Source organism: Protopterus annectens, chromosome 13.part0 (assembly GCF_019279795.1).
Source record: "Protopterus annectens isolate FY-2018-M chromosome 13.part0, PAN1.0, whole genome shotgun sequence".
Classification (NCBI taxonomy): domain Eukaryota; kingdom Metazoa; phylum Chordata; order Ceratodontiformes; family Protopteridae; genus Protopterus; species Protopterus annectens.
This window is the reverse complement of record NC_056747.1, coordinates 342928838-342946645: the sequence shown is the minus strand read 5'-3', so window position 1 is coordinate 342946645 and position 17808 is coordinate 342928838. Positions and strand designations below refer to the sequence as shown.

At 41.2% G+C, this 17808-nt stretch overlaps 1 protein-coding gene across 2 annotated transcripts in view; it reads left to right on the top strand.

Moving 5' to 3' along the window:
• AMOT (angiomotin) overlaps positions 1 to 17808 on the top strand; it is a 1515905-nt gene that overhangs the window by 1057210 nt on the left and 440887 nt on the right. For both annotated transcript variants that reach the window (XM_044053958.1, XM_044053957.1), the window contains one exon: positions 2757 to 2906. In XM_044053958.1, coding sequence (XP_043909893.1) covers positions 2757 to 2906 — 150 coding nt within the window. The remainder of the gene's footprint in view (positions 1 to 2756; positions 2907 to 17808) is intronic.

The window sequence follows — 17808 nt, the reverse complement described above, 5'->3', positions numbered from 1 at the left end:
TGTGTATGTATGTACTATGACCTCGGAGTGAGAGTATTTAAGTAGGGGGTGTGTGGAGGGTGTCACCCCCCACATAGAGGGTGAAGGGGGGCCCCTGCTTTCTTGTAGTAGAGTAATTGTGTGGTGGAGGGTGTGTGTGTGTGTGTGTGTGTGTGTGTGTGTGTGTGTGTGTGTGTAGTAAAACCGTAAAATTCAAAACGTCTGGTATTCGAGGTTTTGAATTTCACGGTGTTTAGTTTTCATTGTTTTGTGGATTCCACTTCTTGGGCTCAAGATACTGAAGTTCGAGATTTAAGTATTTATATATATATATATATATATATATATATATATATATATATATATATATATATATATGTGTGTGTGTTTAAACAAGTAAATTAAGCTCACTACTGGGACTTGGGAATCCACAGGTATCCTTATGTGGACATTAGAATTAGCATTTTTTTAAGTAGTGGCATTGTATAGTAGCAAAAATCCACTTGTATGTATGGGTTATGCAAAATTTACCCATGTCTGGCTTTGATCACTTAGGCTTTGCTCTTAAGTCTTGCAACCAAGAGTAAATACTCACACACTTGCTGATAATTGCTTAAAGTTGAAATTAAGCTATATACTATATAATGTGACATATATGCTGAATTAGCAAAATATTTTGTTGTGATTTTGAGATGTTATTTTTTGCCAGTTGTTTTAAGTTTTATGTGTATTTCTACTTTATTTTTTTTATCTTAGTATTTTTTTAATTTTTTTTTCTTTTAGAAGTTTTAGTTTCATATATAAATTAATTTCTGGTGGTGTTCGTGTAGCTCCTTTTTTCATCTCAACTTTTAATAGTTGCTTGTTTGAATTTATTTTTGATTTGTAAAGTGCTTTGTGATAATTTGGCTCTTATTAAAATGCTTTGATTTTGTAGTTTCCTGTGTCTGTTGCGACTCTGTTTTGTACACGATTCCAGTGAGATGTTTCATTTAAGTTTACATTTTAGTAGACCAAAAAACAAAAAAGTTGCAGTTGTCCAGGGTCATATTGTCTAAGAATACTTTTTGTTCCTTGGATATGATTAATTTTGTGATTATATAAGTGGTTGAAGAAAGTTTCTGTGCCACCTCTGTAACTAAAGTTGTAAAGTTTTCATAAAATAGTAGCCTTTTCGTGTGAACCAAATGAAAAGTGGTTTCCCAGTTTTAGCCGCAAGTGCCAGGAACTTCTGAGTCACATTTATTGATAACTGCATTGCTTCTTTGCCATGCATTTTAATTATTTGTTTTGTTTTTCAGTAATGCTGAGAGAGTTAAAAAAGGGCTACAGTTCACAAAGTGCCTTAAAACCAAAACTATTTAAAGAATGCGTATATTGCTGTATGAAATAGATGTGTGTACTTCCATGTATTGTTTGAGAAACGCACTGAACTTCCTGCTCCCAGTGTGATATACAGTTGGGCACATTTGGGTTAGTGCCAAGGGAACTAAAGCACAGCAAAGGGTAAATGTCATGCAGCTCTGTTTCCAGGAAAAAGATGAGCAGGTTAAACCCGTGTAGGTCAAACACCTGGGTGCACAGAGAAACTGGAGACATGTCAAGAGTTAGTGAAAGGCTGACTTTTAAGTTTCTCTGTTGTGTAGATTCTAACAACTTTTAAAATCCAGTATATTTAAGATAAAGAAAAGTAGATCAGCAAGTTTTATTTGTTTTAAAGCAGTTCTGAAATTGAGATTTTCTTGTTTTTGGAAAGCCATAGATTAATGTTAACTGTCAGTTTTTTGTAGTAGTAGGACGTTGTGCTGAGAACAGAGAAGATTTTTGTAAGGTAGACAGAATTACATAGCGAGTCATTTCTGAAGGACTGCATTTATACTGCAAGATGCCTCCCTGAGGTGTAGTCATCTCAGACAGTGAAGTACACACACACAGTAAGGAAACAGGAAACTAGATACATGGATTTTGTTATTACCAAAAAATGAGGCTTGAGCAAAAGCTGAGAGATCTTTTTTTTTTTTTTTTTTAGTACCTGCAGCCATAGTGGGGAAAAAGTATTCCTTTTCCAGAGTACAAGGTATATGGTCCTTGCAGATTTAGTGAACTCTGTTTTCAGTTCTGCATTTATTAGGTTTTTTGTATGATTTCAATTGATGTCACACTGAAGTACCACAGTTCTTCTTTGAAGAGTGGAATTCTTTTCATGGGCCAAGTTTGTAGAGATGCCCCACACCACAGATAGTTATGAACTGAATTTGTTGGGTGTCCCATGTTTTTTTTTTTGTTTCTCACTTTCTTTTTGCAACATACGCAGCTTGTACTGAATAATCGGTCTTCCAGAAACACCTGAGTATTACCTTAGCACAAAAGGTCTTTCAGTATCGGCTAAAAGTGTTACAGTAGTAAATGTCTGTGGGAACAATTCACAGCCATTAAGTAATTTTTTGGGTAATTGTTAGTGTTGCAACTTCTTGGATGTCAGTTAACTCCTTGGAAACTAATAAATTAAACAGCCAACTGAACTTCTTTCACCAAGTGCAGTTGGTTGTGCCCTCTGCTGCTGTTTGGCTGCAGTCCAGCAGTTCTTCAGTACTTTTTCTTATTCAGGTTAAAAATTCGAGGTACTGTAAATTTTTGCATGGTACCTCCCCACAAGGAAATTGAAATCACAAGGAATGGGCATGGGTTTCTTCATAATGGCAGAGAAATGATTTTGATTAAACATAATTTACTGTAAATGTCTGATGTTTTGCCTGTCTTATGTACTTTCGTTGTAGCTGAAAAAGAAACAGGTTTATGTTGAAAAGGTAGAGAAAATGCAGCAAGCATTAGCACAACTTCAAGCTGCTTGTGAAAAACGTGAACAGCTGGAGCACCGATTGAGAACACGACTGGAGAGAGAACTTGAATCTCTTCGGAATCAGCAGGTGAGAGCAAAATCTGTCATTGTTTCCACCAAGTAATAACTGAAATCCCTGATTGCCCAGCTAAATATTTTATTGGATTTCCTTGTATGAAGATCATTCCATTACTGCATACATTCCACACAGGTTATACGTGGTTTCTCGTGCACTTTTTCTAAGAATTTGTAAGGTACGACTTCTTGGTTCCTTCCAGTCTTTTGCACCTGGCAGCAATGGTGGTAGCTTGTTATCAGTTTCTCCAGACTTGTGTTGAAATATTAATATATTAAAAAATACTACTAATCTGGTCTGCTTACATCTTTACTCATTAGCTTATTGTTTGTTTGTGAGCATATGCAGTGCACTAGTTATCAGTTTTTCTAGCCACTCATGTAGTTCAAATGTCTTAAGTTATCATTTGGAAAATTCTCATGTTTAATTCTTAAAAAGTACAGGCCCTCAGAAAGTGATTTTGGTTTTGAGCTCATGCGTGAAAACTGTACCATTGACGATGCACATATTTCCTGGGATTATGATGTAGAAGGTTGTGGCTTCTGCTAGCACCTTAAGACTCCTGACTTGCCTATGGCGGGGCAACTCTGATGTCTGCACGAAGTCCAAATGACCCAGAATAACATTCAGCCAGGATCTATGTTGAATGAAAAAATGAAGTCTCCCAGATGAGCAACAGACTAGAGGCAGTGTTGAATAAAAAAGGAACATGCAAATTAAGTAAAAGTTAAGGAGTCTGTATATCAGACCTAAAGCCTGCAAACATGAACTCGGCTTTTAAGCTCACTTTTTTTGTCTAACATCTGTTTGTCCATATTTTCCTTCCATTCATGCATTAAAGGTATTAATGGGGTAGAATGGACCCGCATACCTGCTGCTTTGAGTAAAAAGTGTAACTGAGCTGTCGCCTCCCATTGTGCATTGACACCTCACTTTTCTGATGCACTTTCAACTGTCAGCTGTTGTTTGCATCTGTCCTGTAGCTTCAACATCCTCCTGTTGCTGACAGATGGGAGGGAATCGAATTAGGAAATGAGTAATTAATGTAGGTATTACCCCCCCCCCCCATGCCCCCTTAAGCCATTGTTGGTGGGTTAGGGATTGGAGGTACAGAATACACCAAAGCAGCAGTGTCTCATATGTTGACCTTTGTGCCAGGGCATTTCTGAGCCCCAGCCCCAGAATGTGCTGATGTTTCTGCTTAGTAGATAAGGTGGGCAGTGAGGTATAGCATGTGAGGATGTACCTGCCTTGAGCCCTAGAGCAGCTGCACCTTCTGTGTTTTCCACATAGTCCTCCCAGTGATCTCTTCAAGCTCTGGTGTCCAAAGCATCTTAATGAGAGATCCTTGCTTCTCTGTATACCCCCCATTGGTGTACAGTGTTGACTAGCATAATGTGGAATTTTACTTAGACGAATATGGTTTGGTTGAATGCATGTTTTTAAAGATTCATAACGTCGAACTGAAAGTGTTTGAAGTTAATTTAGTGAAAGTGATTACTCATTTGCTGATATGACATCAGCATTATGAATGGAGATCAGGGTACAATGCAGATCGGGAAATGTACCCCTTTTTTTTAATGTAAATGCAAACACAGAAAACCATTGTAAACCATTTTGATGTAAAAAAAAAATGCGTTCTGTCACTGCAGCAGTACAGAACTTCTCAGGATACATTTTTAATTTCAGAGGTTTCAAACATGTTCGAATGTCGACCATTGCAGTATTCATTTTCAGCATATCCTGATTACGACATTACCAAATTCAACCAAATAAGTCGATTAATTAATTAAAAAAAGAGTATGACATTCAATGTTATGATAGTAAAGCAGTGTGACTATCATCCAGTCCATATCCAGTAGTTGCCAAATTTTCTGATCAATCTTGGGTTTCCCTGGCCATAGTTAGGGTTTCTTCCTTCCACTCCACCAACACTGACATGCTTAGTGGCACCTCTTGAAGTTTCACACAAAATGGAGTGGGCTTCAGTGATGCTGCTTCTTGTCTCTGGGTCTGAATCCATAATGAGAGGTTGACTGTAAGTATTAAATCAGTCCCTGCAGGCCATCCTGCAGCTGCTTTTGAACTTTGGAGCTTGTTTGGGTTTATGCTTTTCTTCAGTACCATGTTCAGCATATAGTTTTAATTTACTCAGCTTTTCATGCATTTTCCCTCAGGTGTATACGTGGTGGTGTAGTATGCAAAGTTTACTCAGATTACTTCCTGCTGGGTCCTGCCTCAATAAGGTGTCTCCTTTCATTAATGGTCTGGCATTTTGTTTGACAGTAGCTGATTGCGTGGCTCTCATTTTTCCATGCTCAGTACAACATGAAGGTTATGGGGGTGGGACTAAAATTTGTAGATGAAAGTTGTCACATTCTTCTTTTAATTCTGACATTGAGCCACCCTGCACTTGTATTCTTTAGTCATGATTTGGCAATTTTCTCATATGGTTCCATGCTCAGGGCACAGTCTGTACTAGCACATTCTGAGTCTGTCATTTCTTTTCTGGCACGCATATGGTTCTGATGTTCATCATAATATTCACAGTTGGACTCCGTAGTTTTGGGGTATCCTCCCTGTATTTATCCTGCAGCTGGCCAGTCCTCCATAGGTGTTCCCTTCTGTGGGCTCTAACTGATGTCCTTGTTCCGTTGTGAGGGTATTGGTAGTATCGAAAGTGTGTGTTGGCTGGCATCATCTTCAGATCTTTTTTCTGTGCAGTTTGTATTGGGCACATTTATCTCTGAGGCACATATACTCTGTTGGTTGGCCACAGAAGTCTTCCATGGGCAGATAACTACCCCATAGGGTATGTCTTTGTTTTCTTGATTCATATTCTGCAGCTAATGTCTGATTTAGACTACAGCTCAGAAGAGTTATCAGCAGTAGTAAAAAAACGGTTTAGTGTGTGGCAAGCAGGTACTGCATAAGGGCTTCCAGATTAAGTGTTATTTTTGCCCCAACCTCAAGTATGACATTGACTCATGTATGGATAATCTAAAATGAAAAGTATTTCTAGGAGAATGCTGCCCCATAGGGGGCACAAGCCTAGTTTTGGGCAACCATTGCACCACCCAAGGCCTCTAGAAGATCCTCCATTTACTGAGGCCCACATCATGATCTTGGAAAGGGAAGGTGGGTTCCTCAGTGTGTGTGAGGAAGTTCTTGTTGACTGTATTGAGGTTTCAGACCCTACCTGACTCATGAGACCTTAAGAACAAAAGTGTTCAAAGTAGCCCGGCTTGCTTCTGCTAAGCCTGGGCAGTACCTTGTCACAGGCCCCTGTCTGGGCTTCATTGTCAGATATCCCATTTCAGCTGGCCGAAATCTTCATGACTGACTTCAGATCCGAGAGCCCTGCAGCATATGTTGTCTTGATGTTGACATCCCTTCTAAGAAGAGAAGGGTGGGACCCCCTGAGGTAGATTCTGACCCAGAGGCTGATGATGTAAATGAGGCAGATTCCCATCAGGTGAGACCCTGGACTCAAACACAGAGGACACCTTGTCTTCTGCCTCCCCAACCAGAGGACTTTTCTTTTGGGGGTACTATTTAAAGAATGAAGGAGATTTTCAATGGAATTCCAAGGAGTACTCTGCTGTGATGCCCAGCAGAGAGGTAGGGCCTTCATGTGTCTTCCTGAGCCTAGGCCACTAGCAGTTACTTCAGTGCCAGAGGTCCTGAAGGACATGTTTCTGGCTGCATCATTAGCTCAACTTCCTTTTCCCTACTCTCAGAAAGCCTGGATGATTTTTTAGTGTTAAGGATTTTCATCTGTATCTGTAAAGAAACTGATTAGCTGATACAGTATGGTCTCCATGTGTCTTTGTGAGGGAACAGGTTTCAGCTTCTACTAGGTATTGTATCCCGAGTGTCAAAGAGCACAGAGTCCCTTTATACATTTTTGGGGAGAAAAGTGTACACTTTTGTTGCTCTGCTTTCAGGGCTTTAAACTACCAGCTCTACTTGCTTGCTTATAAACAGACCTTGGAGCAGATGAGGACCAAGTTAGAGAGGAATTCAGGCTAAAAACCTAAAACAAATGATCTGATGTTGTCCATTTTTGTCTGATTCAAGGAATCTGACTCTGATCCGGCTTTTACATCTTTAAACCTTTGGATCCAGGGCTCTGCATGTCCTCTTTGTGTTCAAGTGGGTTTCTTCTGGGTGGTTTGGTTTCCTCCCACATTCCAAAGACATACAGTAGGTGGATTGGACAGTCTAAATTGACCATAGGTTTCAGTGTGTCTGTGAGTGTGTGGTACACCCTCAGAGGAGGGTTGGGTCTCGGGCTAGCCACCTAACCCGTAACAGCTACAGAAACATCAAGTGATGGAGAGCACTCATTTCCCGATGTGCTGAAAGACGCAGTGTGGATGCAAGGGAGGGGGAGAGAGAGAGTTAGTTTGCGTACAGTATCCTTGTTGTAGTTAGTCTTCAGAGAGTAGTTTTGTACAATCTGTTACAATTAACAAATTTTCTGAATTTTAAGTCTGTGTGTCTGTGTCTGTGCAGCTTAATACTACTATGTTCTGCCAGATTGGTTGACAAAAGTTTCAAAAAGTGGCCGTAAGATACCTCCACAAAACCCTCACTCCCTTTGTCTACTGTCTGGGAGTGGCACATTTAGATACAGACTGCGAAGCTGCTGCTTCTTTTGGTCACAAAGCCCTTCAAAATAGGAAGGACAAGTTGATTCTGAAGGGTCTTTTTCCTGCTCAGTCAAGCAAATCATTGTCATCTCCTTCCCCATCAACCTCAAAGGAGAAAGAGAAAGAACCCTAAAAGCCAAAAGAGTCAACTTTGTAGAACAAGACTCCTGAGGGAAGGCCTCAAGAAGGCTAGGAAGTGGTCTCCAGACCTTGCAATTTCTGTGGGTTCAGTACCAAAATTTCCAAAGCCTCATATATCTTCACCTTCTCCACCACTTCTCTTGTCCCTCTCTAACATTTCTATGTACCTGCTTTCCGACACAGCAGATGAAATAGCTGGGGCAGCAGTTGCTGGCATAGCTGTATGTTGCTATGCCTGGATGCAGTTGTGTGATTTTTGTGGAAGGCTTTAAGACATCCTTCACTAATGCCCCCTTTGATGGTTCTACCTTGTTTGGACCAAAGGTCAGAGAAACATTTACCAGAAGTGAACATGATGGTAAGACCCTGTCTGTTGTGGGAATCCACTTCTCTACTCCTCAAGAACCTTTTCCAGGAATCAGTGAGGAAGAAAGAAGATGTGGTTCAGAAAATTGCAGGGTTTTAACCAAGATGCCTTCTCAGACCCCCCTCCCCCATGGCAGAGTATGAGGTAATTTGTCCGAGGTGCAGAGGCATTTTGCAAAACCAAGGATTTTATGGTCCCCTCTCTGAGAAATCCTTTTGGCACTCCTGAAGGGTTGCCAGATTGACTCACTCTGCAGGCAGTCAGGGGTGAGGAGGGGGGAGCTTATCATTTTTCCTTCAAACCTGGTGAGTCATCAGTTCAGACTCGTGGGTGTTGGGGATAATAACTAGAGGATACACAAGTTCATTTCTCTCCCCACCTCAGATGAAAATCAGGATTCCCTTAGTGCCCACCCCATCAGATGAAATCTGCAACAGCAGAGGTCAAAAAGCTGTTGAGAAAAAGTACCATCCAGCATGTCCCACCAGACCAGATAGGATCTGGAGTCTACTCCATGTTCTTTTTAGTTCCAGAAAAGATGGGGGACATAAGGCCTAATTGGACCATAGTCATCTAAACCAGTTTATGAAGCAGAGAAAATTCCAGGTAGTCACAGTTTAGGCCATTTTACCTCTGTTGAGCTCACCCAGTCATAATTCATTTAGATCTCCAAGACACCGAATATCATATAAAAATAAACGGGCACTCCAGGAGACTCCTCCATTTCATGCTGGGAGCCAGTCATTTTCAGTTCAGAGCTCTGACCTTCAGACTCACCACTGTCCCCCAGGGTGTTTATCAAATGTGTCACAGTTGTGACAGCCTTACTTGAATGACTTGACTGCTAACCATTCTGACCAGGGATCTATTAATTTAACAAAGGGATCTTTTTCTCCAGTTACTTCACAGCTTGAGGGTTATGTAAATCTGGAAAAGAGCAAATTGGTCCCAACTCAATCCATAGAATTTAATGGATGCCACTCGGATACATTAACTCAAATAATAACCTTGCCAGAACACAGGATTCTCTCCATTCGGCAAGCAGCAAACCAAGTACTATCCCACCTATTACCACTAGCAAGACTAATTGTAAAATGTCTAGGGCTTATGGCTTTTGAGATCACCTTAACCCCCTCTGTCCAGGTTTCACATGAAGGTCCTTCGGTGGACTCTGTTAGTTCAGTGCTTGCAACTTTACCACCCCACAGTACCCCAATCAGACTTAAACCCATATGCAAAACCCACACTGCATGGTGGACGTCATCCACAGAGTTGTTACTGGAACATCCTATCTGTCCTTCTCCAATTGCTGTAGTTAACACAGACACTTCTCCTTTAGGGTGGGGGGCATTATGAAGGGAAGACTGTTCAAGATACGTGGACACCTTTGGAGACCAACCTTCACATCAATGTCCTGAAAATGAGAGCAGTCCTGTTGATGTTCCAGGCATTGTAAGATTCTCTTCCAGTGGGTGCGATTTCAGTACAGATACACATGTTGGTAGTATGGTACCACAACAAGCAGCAAGGAACCCCATCATATCCAGTATGTCAAGAAGCCATGAGAATTTGGCAACAGAGAGTGACAGGAAGCTATCTCCCATTAACAATGAATATACTGGGGACTTCTATTGTACTAGCAGACAAGTTAGTCAGGTACATTCTTCTGCCTCACCAATGAACCCTAAATTAAACAGTTGCAAATGACATACTCCACCTCTGTGGCCAACCTTGCTGTGACCTTTTTGTGTCCTAACCGAACAACAAGTACAGCAGTTAGTTTGCCCTAATCCCCCCCTCAAGGTCAGTCAAAAAAGGTCACTGATCCACAGTTGGCCACTGAGTCTCCTTTATGCCTTTCCCTTCTTTCCATTGATCATGAAGTTCATTCAGAAAGCAAGAAGGTACCAGATTAAAGTAATCCTTATTGCCCCATATTTGCCTCGACAAGTCTGGTATCCATACCTTTGGTCTCACCTCATACATCCACCCTGGCTGCTGACTTACAATCCTGACTTCCTATCACATCCATCAGGCATCCTTTTCCAAACCCAGAAACCTTGAAATTAACCACTCCAATTCTTACGTTGGCTAGGGACGCCAGGTTTTCAGAAAACGTAGTTCATATCTTTACATCTTCACAGAAGTCTAGAACCAGGAGAGTATACCAAAGGAAATGGAAAAGATTTTCCTTTTGAGCTTCAAGAAAGGGTTTAGACCCTGTTTCTGCTCCCCTTCCTATCATTTTAGAGTTCTTGTTGGATTTATTCCAAAAAGGGTCTAGCTTTTCCACATTCAAAGTTCAGCTTACAACCATTTCTAATTTTTACAAAGGCCACAAAGAGACTCCCGTAGCCTCTTTAAAGGTATATAATGCCTTTGTCACAGGGACTTCCCTTCTTTGACCCTCCTCCCCCATTAGGCAACCAGTTTCTCCATGGGATATTACAGTGATGCTACAGGCCCTTACATGGCCTCCCTTTGAGCCAGCAGCTTCTGTAGACTTAAAGATCTTAACATGGAAGACAGTCCCTTTGGTAACAGTTACTTCTGCAAAGAGCTAGATTTGTTTTTGGAAAGGACTACATATTTATTACAAATTAAAGCCAAGTTTGTTTTTGTGTTGGAACACTGTATGTCTTGGAGATTTAATTAATGAATTGCTGTATAAACAATTTTTTTTGAATTTTGTGATACCGTATTCCTTTTTAATACTGTTGGTTATGTTGTAATGATTTGCGAGTAGTTATTTCCCTTTCTTCTTTGAGGGATAGTATCCTTGAAGGCGTTATGTCAAGGTGCTACTTATTTGTTTTTGTTGTGTTTCAGTGAAAAGTTTGACATGGAATTCTGAAGCCCTGACTCGAACGTTGTGGATTGTATAGAATTTGTAATCAATATTTTGGGTTTGGAAGGTGGTGAAAATGTGCTGACACTCTTAACAGATATACCCTTTCCAAGTGGCAAGGGCATTGTGTTACCTTTTGCTGTCAGTACCATTAGAAATAAGTCCCAGGCCAGATTAGTGCATGTTCAGCAAGAGCTGCATTTTAAGAGAAGTCTTTACCCAGGCTATCCTAGAAGCAGAAATTTGATGCCTTTGATATTTACTTTGCTGATGTTGATCCAGGTAGCTGACATCAGCAGTGGAGTTGACAAATTAGGGCCAAATTTGATGCCGAGGCTATTAGCCTTTCAGTAGCTTGCTTTGATGCTCTCAGTGCTTGTGTGCACTCGTCACCAACTTCATGTCCTTTGATACAGACACCCCTGCAGTAGCCATCTTTGACATCTGACCCTAGATAGATGCTGATAACAAACCAGTTTTCTTCCATGCCTGTTGCTGTCTTGCTTGTCATGCAGCAGGGCTCATGGTTGTTGTGTCCTTTACAATATTCCAGTTACGTCAGCGCACAAACAATAATGGTCCTTCATCTTCAAACTCCTTCACTCTGACGATTGCTAGAATGCACATACAAGAGGAAGCACATAGACTGTCAGACTGTATCTCCTGTGTACCCTGTGAAAGATGAGAAGGCCACCATTTTCCCTTAAGTTCTCCCTTATGACTCCAGATTTGTGGAAATCGTAGAAATGATGAGGCAAGTTGGAGGATGGCTGATGACCCAGTATTCTTACATGCACACTTGATCTTAGCCAGCTCCTTGCAGAGACATTGCAACAGATCTTTTTCTCCACATAGCCATTCTTTTGAGAGGTTACCTCACTAATGCCACTATTAATGGTTGTCACCAGTACAGAGTAGGAAACCCTGACAACTATGATTCTCTCATCCTCTTTAAGGATTGGAATTCTTGATTGGAGAGTGCCAAACATGATTCTTTGTTACAACGGTAGCCATTGTTTCAAAACCTCAGAGCCCACAGGGTTCATTCCCATGATAAGGAGTTCATGGCATTGAGACCCCGATTTTTGAGACAAAGATGAATTGATAGATTTAGAAGATATGATAGGAAAAGACAGCAGTTTCATACTTAATCTAGACCTACTTTTGTTATGATAGTTTTTGAATGCCAAGTAGTATCTTTTTTCTTGCGGTATCATTTATTTATAATTCTACCAGATTCCACTAAAGGGTATTCTAGTTGAATTTCCCTGTATATTTGTATCTTGTGAATTTGTGCTCAATAATATAGGAACAAATAGTGTCACAGAACTCAATGTTGGTATCAAAGACATGTTTGCTCACTGAGGGATGGCATCCATTCATTCATCCACAGCCTCTTTTTCCCATTTTTGCACATGGGGCCGGGGTGTCACTTCAACAGTCTGTGTTAATTGTGGAGGATATAAGAGCTCATGTTTATCGGTATGTCTTAAAGTATTATCACCAGTAGTTGGATTTTAGTGTTTGTTCCAAATTATATATATGATTATGTTTACATCGTCATTTCACTTAATCAACAAGAAAAATTAGTGCTTCATTTAATCTAAAACTGATTTGATCGACACTCATTTCATTGACAATTTCATACAAACTAAATATACCTCCAAAATCCTTTTTTTGCAGGGGAGTAATCCCACCTGCACCCCCCCCATTGCGTGAGGGGGCTTGGCCCCCCAGCATAAATATACTAACTCCATAGTCACACAACCACGGAGAAAAAAAGAATGCACCTTACACACTGGATCACTGCTGGTGTACATACTTAAACTTATAGATCTGATGTTGTCCTTTTCATTCTTCCTCAACGTATGGGTTCGGATCTAACTCGGCCGTTTATTCCAGACTTAGGAGCCAGCTCATGAGCTCCTTCCTGTACCCATAATGCACTATTGCATCACCAAAGCCTCAGATCTTGTTTGCCTCCATTGCAAACAGAAGCAGGTTTCCAAGCTCTTGAGCTACTTTTGGTTTTGTGAGTGAAAAAATTTTATTGATACTTTCTGTTTCCTCATTTTTTTTAGAATAATCTACTTTGCCATATCCTCCTTCTAAGTTCTCTCACTGGTGTTAGGGTGTTTCTTTCCCTTTCTTCCTTCTAATGCCATTAGTACTTGATTATCATTCCTGATATTTCTTTTACCCATAAACTAGGGTAACTCTGCAAAAAAAAAAAAAAAAAATTCTACCTGCTTTACATTTTTCTGATTTTGATAGTGAGTGTAAACTTGTTTTCAGATTCCATGGGTTTCTTCCAAGTTATGGTGGAAAAACCTAAAGGTTCCAAAAAGTGCACTTCTTGTCGGCATAAAATTATGAATTCAGATGCCCACAAGGAGTGCATGTATTGTCTAGGGGTTGATAACTTAGAAACAGCATGTAAAATATGCTCCACCTTCAACCCTAAGGCTTTAGCAGATCAAAGGAATAAACTGATCCTAAGAGATCTTCTGCCTTCCATTGCTTCAGGGGGCTCAAACCCCCTCTAAGCACACCAAGTCCACTCCGTTGGAACACAGGAAGCACTCCCTTCAGAAGTCCCCTGGTCTTCCTTGGAGCCTCCAACAAAGACAAAGAAATCAACAGATCCAGCGCTGTCTTATCCTAATTGTCGGCTTCTTCTACTGTAATTTCAATTAGTCCAACAATGATTCCCTTGGATCCTAGATCTTCGGATCCTAAACAGGGATCTACTTGTAGGAGTACTCTCCTCAGTACTCGTTTAAAACCAATATTACCGCCTTCACATTTGCTTGAAACCCTAGAGAAGCGCTCTAGGCCTCCCTTCACTTCTTCCTGTAAGTCCTCCAGGAATTTATTGGAAGCGGACGTAGGTAGGATGATGCACAGGTTTCTCAGAGCTCAGGTCCAGAATGGGCATCTCTGCCCTTGCTGGATCTGTGAGTATGCCAACAACTTCTAAAGCTGTCCCCCCCCCCTCCAATCCATCCTGTGGTTCTGGATCCCCAAGATCCGAGATCCCCGAAGGGTCTGTGTCAGATCCAAGTAAAGCTTCTTCCTCCTCTCCAACTATATCCTTGGCTAGTTCTGTTCCAGTACCATCGGATCAGAATGGGTTTCGGAGCCAAAGTGTAGGCATTGAGTCTGAAGGGATAGGCTTGGCTCCAAATTTGTCAGATCCGTCCCTTCCTCTGCTCTTGGAGTCTCAGCTGGACAGTTTGGATCCAGTTCCACCCCCGATGTGCAGATCTGAGGGAGGTCTAGGTGTCTAGGTCTGTCTTCATTAGGGGTTTTGGCTCTGAGTAGGCAGGTTTAGGTTTCTCCAGGTCCATCTGCTTTCTAGGTGGTGGAAAGGGCTTTTTCTGTCCACAGAAATCCACCTATCATTTCTGGGATCCTACTCCTTTTCCACCATCGGTTCCTAGCTCTAAATCACTCAGGCTTATTCCACAGAGACAGCCAGAGCCATTAAGCGTTCAGCCATTTCCATTAGAGGAATTTCCCCTCTCTTCCAACACATCATGGTCCAGTCCATTCTATCCTTTCTATGCAAATACGATTGGATGTGCTCTGTAGATCTTCAGGATGCATACTATTTTATCAAAATAGACAGGTGATCTAAAAACATCTTCGCTTCCGGCTGGGAACCAGCCATTAAAAATTCAGAACTCTACCCTTTTGACTTACTATAGCCCCCAGGGTGTTTACCATTTTATGGCAGTAGTGGCAGCTCACGTGAGACTAAAGGGATTCCAGGTGTTTGCATATCTAGACAACTGATTCCTCACCACCCCACCAAGTATCTACTTGTACATGCCAGGGACTATTTACTCCAGTTTTGCAATTCTTTGGGCATCACTGTAAATCGTGACCCCGGTCCTGAGCCTGGAGTTCATTGGTCCTCTTCTAGACATGACAGCCTCTTTACCTCCTCATCATATCTTCACTATAAGGAGTCTGGTCCAATTTCTCCTTGCTTATTCAGCTCCTCCAGCAAGGTCAGTACTGTAGGTATTGGGTTCCATGGCATCAGCCGTCATACTTCTTCCTTTGGCATACTTCTTTATGCGGGTTCTGCAATAGACTGTAGCTCTACAGTGATCCATTGTATATCACCCCCTATCCTTTCCAGTCAGGCTCACCTCAATTTGCATACAACATATCCAATGATGAGTACAATCTGATGATTTACACCCAGGCAGACCCTTTATTCTACCAGGCCCTATGGCCACAGTGACCACAGATGCATCTCAGTTGCAGTGGAGGGCATCTCTTGGGAGAACAGTCCAAGGCACATGGTCCCCCCAAGAGACCAAGTTGCATGTCGTGTCCTAAAGATGAGAGCGGTCCTATTAGCATTGCAGGGATTTCAAGATGCTCTACCACTGGGGACTCTTGCATTTCAGACCAACAACGTGTCTGTAGTCTGGTATATCAACAAACATGGAGGAACTCTATCTTATTCCCTTTACAGAGAGGCCATGAAAGTATGGGGGATGGGTGATCTCATCAGACTGCTTTCTGATTGAGATGTGCATTCTGAGGAAAACCAGTGTACTAGCGGACAAACTAAGCAGATCCATTTTGATGCCCCACGAGCAGTGTCTGTCAGTCTGTGGCAGAAAATATCTTCCGGTGTTGGGGCTGACTTTGCTGTGACCTATTTTCTACTTCCCTCAGCAACAAATGCAGCAGGTACTTCAGTCGGATATCCCCCCTCAGGGGGTGTCACCGAGAGATGCTGTAGTCCACACTTGGCTCTTGGTTCTCCTTTATGCTTACCCTCCTCTTCTCTGATTCTCAAATTTTTCCAAAAAGCAAGGAGGTTGAATAATCCTCATTGACCCCTTTCTGGCCTCAACAAATACGGTTTCCCTTCCTACGGTCTCATCTTCGTTATCCTGCATGGATACTGGGGCCAACTCTGGATCTCCTGTCACACCCATCAGGGATCTAGCATCCCAGTATTCGAGCCCTAAGACTAACCGCATGGTTTCTCCAATTCCAGTAACAGACAGCCCAGTCTTTCTTCCCCCGTGCGTGATATTATTCTGGCCTCTCAAAAAGAGTCTACCAAAAAGGTATACAAAAGCAAATGGAAAAGATTCTTCCTTTGGACTTTGAATAAAGACATTGATCCCTTTTATGCCACAGTCTCCATGATTCTTCAATTCTTGACAATGCTTTTTGAGGAAGGGGCTAGTTTCTCTACAATTAAAGTTCAGTTGGCGGTGATTTCTTATTTTCATACAGGAAACAGACGTATTTCTCTGACTTTGTCCAAACTATGTAAAGCTTTCATGAAAGGAATCCAGTAAACTTCCTTCACCACCCTGGGATCTGACAGTTGTACTACAAGGCTTAACGCAGAAACATTTTGAGCCTTCAGCTAAATCTGATCTGAAGTTTCTGTCACGGAAAATTTTTTTTTTTTTTTTGTAGCCATCACATCTGCAAAGAGAATATCTGAACTGCAGACTCTCTCCAAAATCTCCTTACATAATTTTTCATAAGTATAGCGTTTCCTTATGGACTAACCCTTCCTTTTTACCTAACGTGGCCTCTGAGAATAACATTAACCAATCCATCCATTTACCAGTTTTCTTTCAAAAATGTTTCCAGTAAAGAAGGTATATGGTGCCATCTTCTTGATGTGCACAGACAAAGTTTTTATCTTCACAGGACAAGACAATTCAGAAAGTCAGACCAACTCTTTGTTTCCTTTTCTTCAAAATGACTAGGTTATCCAGTGCCCAAAATTACTCTAGCAAAATAGATAACTGACTGTATTTCCTGGATTTATTCTCAGAAAGGCATGACATTATCTAAATCTCCCAAGGCTCATTCAACAGATCCATGGCCACATCATCTGCTTTTTGGTCACAATCATCTATTGATGTCATTTGTCCTGCAGCTACATGTTCCAATGCTTATACTTCTGTTACTCATTGCAAATAGGATATTATTTCTAGAAACAGAACCGCCTTTGGTTTGGCAGTATTCTGGAATACCCTTCCGTGAGGGCCACCCAAGGTCAACATAGCTGGGGACTCTAGTCCCATATGTTGAGGAAGAATGAAAAGGACAACAACAGATGTAAAAGTTATGTTCTTACCATCATTAGACATCAGTGTTGTCCATTTTCATTCTTCAGTAAACGAAAAGATGCCCAATGCTGAGAGTAAGAACACCTTAATTCCAAAAAACAGATAAAAACAGGTAAGCACTTTCACGATTGCTAGCTTCTTCAGACCTTAACAAACAGTATGAAGAAACAGGCCTTTAAATACAAAAACCTTCCAGTTAATTAAAAACAATTAAAATTGTTGGGTGCTAACGCTTATCAGTGAACTAAGCCTCTCTTTTTTAGGAGAGGCTTTAAAGTAACAGCACTATTCAAACCAGGTGGCACATGTGCTTTAAAGTTGACAATCCATTTTAATTCTGCAAGTTACTCAAGTCCCCTTCCCTTAAACTTTCATTTAATTTCTCTAGTACCAAGAACTTAAAGCTGTGACTCATGCCAGCTTCAGATACATGTTTTGCTAATGCATTTGTTAGTTTATTATTTCGTATATAACTCTGATGCTGCAGGAGCCTGTCCTTAAACATATGATTTGTCTTCCCTATTTAGTATGAATCACATACATTACACTTAGCCATATAGACCAAATTTTTCTTGCAACAGTCCGCATAAAAGGACAGATGCATAGGTTCCATAGTTAATGGATACATAATCAAGTGTGTAGGCCATATACAACTGCATGCTTTGCAAGACCGGCATGTATGAGTGCCCTTACGCTGGGAGGTGAGGTGCCACTATGGTTTAGTGCATTTATAACAGAGTCGCTGTTTTAAGTTCTTAGTATTTTTAAAGCAAAACTT